Here is a 2,500-nt window from a genome sequence, read left to right as displayed (position 1 = left end):
CACTCGTGCGGATAGAGTCCGGATCGTCTCTCGTCTGTTCGATGTCCAGCAGGTAAGCGTCCATCAAATCTCTTGGGTTGTTTGGATCCAGCGACGCCTTGTGCTCCTGGATCGTTTCCTGTTAAAGAATATAGATAGATAGATAGATATGCTAAGTGCTTGCATGCCTTGTCGCTTGCTAGCCTAGTGCAAAAAAAGGGAGCAGCTGTCCATAAACCTTCCCTCCCAGTTCACAGCCTCTCCGTCATCGAGACTTCTGTAGTGATTCCTCGTGGCCACCCATGGAAACTGGGCACCTTTCAGTTCCAGGGTAAACTGTGGGGGATCTCGGAGAAGCAGGAAGCCCCAGGGTTACGGAGCCATGGCCCACTGGCATGTGGACACACCCTGGCTCCATACCAACTCCTGCCCCTTAGCCATCCTGGGGTTGATAAGAGCTCGGGGGAGGTGGGCCTTGCCAGGGGAGAGGTGCTGTCCCTCCTATCCAGCAAGTGAGCTGGGCTGTTGGTCCCACTGGGAGGGCAAATGTTGAGCGCAGGATGGGAATGAGTTACTCGTCCCACCTGCGCCCTGGCAGGTGCCAACCAAGCATGAGGCCTGTGGGGCAAAGCCCAAGGGAACCCCATAAGTGGACGTTGGGTCCACAGACTTAACCCTATATATTTGGGGCAGCATTGGGGGGAGGGTGGCAGAGCTGCCGTCCAGCAGGAGCGACCGCCCGAGGCTTAACCTCGGGCAAGCTATCAGGGTAGGCACTTGGAACATCCGGTTCTTGTGGCAGGACGAGTGATTACCCCTGCTATCAAGGGAATTGGAGTGGTTGGGAGTTTGATGGCTGCCCTCTCGGAGGTGAGAAAATCTGGCAGTGGCACGATCACTATGGGTGGGTACACCTATTACTGGTTAGGCCATGGCGATGGTCATCACCTCCAGGGAGTAGCCATAGCCATCTCCAGCCGATTTCTGGCTCCTGGTATCAGCACTCCAACCCACATCACTGGACATGGTATAGTGATATAGGTACTGTGGCCAAGGAAATTAACCACATTTTTTGTCAGCACTCGATGGAGGATCCTCCAGAATTGTATGGTTTACCAGAGTGCCAAGTTCAGTGACACTGACCACAGGCTGGTAATGGCTACCCTACAGGTCCACTTCAGAACTCCTCGTCCCTCCAGTGGCCACTACAGAGTGTTTCACTTTGACAGACTGAGGAAGGAGGAGGAGTGTGTCACGGCATGGCAATCTCTGCTCAATTCACAGGACTTGAAAACTTGATGGACCCAATTGCTCTGTGGGAGTTCTTCAAGTGCAAAACACCCAAAGCAGCTCAGGAGTCCACTGGCATATGCCCAAAGACAAGGCAGAATTTTATTTCCCTGGAGATATTGTAGGCCACTGAGGAATGTTGCATGGCTCAGCTGAATGGCAATCAGGACATGCATTGCTCTTTAGTGCATAGGGCTCAGACGCTGCTGAGAAGAGACAAGAAACAGTTCATCAGGAATTTTGCTGAGGAGGTTGAAGGCCATTTCTTGGCAAATGACCTTCACCCTGCCTACCAAGCCTTGAGAAAGCTGAACTCTAAGCCCTCCTAACAGATGGCCGCAGTCTGCTCAGTGGATGGACAGATCATCTCAGATCATGTTGTGGTTCGTGAATGTTGGGCTGAGTATTTTGAGCATCAGTACCAGGTAGACCCTCCAACAGTTAACTTAGAAGCAAGTGGTATCACAATACCTGTGCTGACCTCACCCATCAGCGAAGAACCTCCTACCCTAACTGAGGTTAGGATGGCGATTTCCAAGCTGAAGAGTGGGAGCTACAAAATGCTGGGGGTGTACCTATGGGGCAGGGCTTGCACGCAGTCTTGACTGCCATCTGGCAGTTTGGTTCCATTCCCCCTGACCTGTTTAGGGGCATGATCATCCCTCTTTGGAAGGGGAAAGGGGATCATTGGGACTGTAGCAACTACTGTGGCATTACACTGCTAAGTCCACCAGGCAAGGTTTTCACCCAAATTCTTCTGAAACAGATCTGTAACCACCTACTAAGGCACCAGAGACTGGAGCAGTCTGGATTCACTCCTGGCAAGTCCACAATATACTGTATCCTAGCACTTCAAGTAATTGTGGGTTGAGTTTGGTAATGGGTTGCTTGCAGCCTACAATGAGAATCACTGTGGGAGATTCTGAGACTTAGGGGAATTATGACACTGATTATTGGCCTAATAGCAAACCTATATACCGGTACGGAAAGTGCTGTAAAGTGTAGAGGGGGCCTGGTGAAGCAAGGCTGTGTCCTTGCACCAACACTCTTCAACACCTGTATGGACTGGATAATGGGCAGAGCTACTACCCAAAGTCAGTGTGGAGCAACACTGGGCAATATCAAGGTTTCAGACTCCTATCTGAGTCTCTAGAGTCACTGGTGGTGGATCTTGATGCATTTAGCAATGAGGAGAAGCAGAAAGCACGAACTCGATCAACAAGAGTATTTG

General features: G+C 51.1%; 1 protein-coding gene across 3 annotated transcripts in view; it reads right to left on the bottom strand.

Annotated features, from left to right (window-relative positions):
* LOC119597232 (cytochrome P450 2L1-like) overlaps positions 1 to 2,500 on the bottom strand; it is a 9,789-nt gene that overhangs the window by 2,549 nt on the left and 4,740 nt on the right. For all 3 annotated transcript variants that reach the window (XM_037946773.1, XM_037946768.1, XM_037946780.1), the window contains exon 7: positions 4 to 118. In XM_037946773.1, coding sequence (XP_037802701.1) covers positions 4 to 118 — 115 coding nt within the window. The remainder of the gene's footprint in view (positions 1 to 3; positions 119 to 2,500) is intronic.

This window comes from Penaeus monodon, chromosome 3 (genome assembly GCF_015228065.2).
Source record: "Penaeus monodon isolate SGIC_2016 chromosome 3, NSTDA_Pmon_1, whole genome shotgun sequence".
NCBI classification, from domain to species: domain Eukaryota; kingdom Metazoa; phylum Arthropoda; class Malacostraca; order Decapoda; family Penaeidae; genus Penaeus; species Penaeus monodon.
This window is presented reverse-complemented; position numbering and strand designations above follow the sequence as displayed.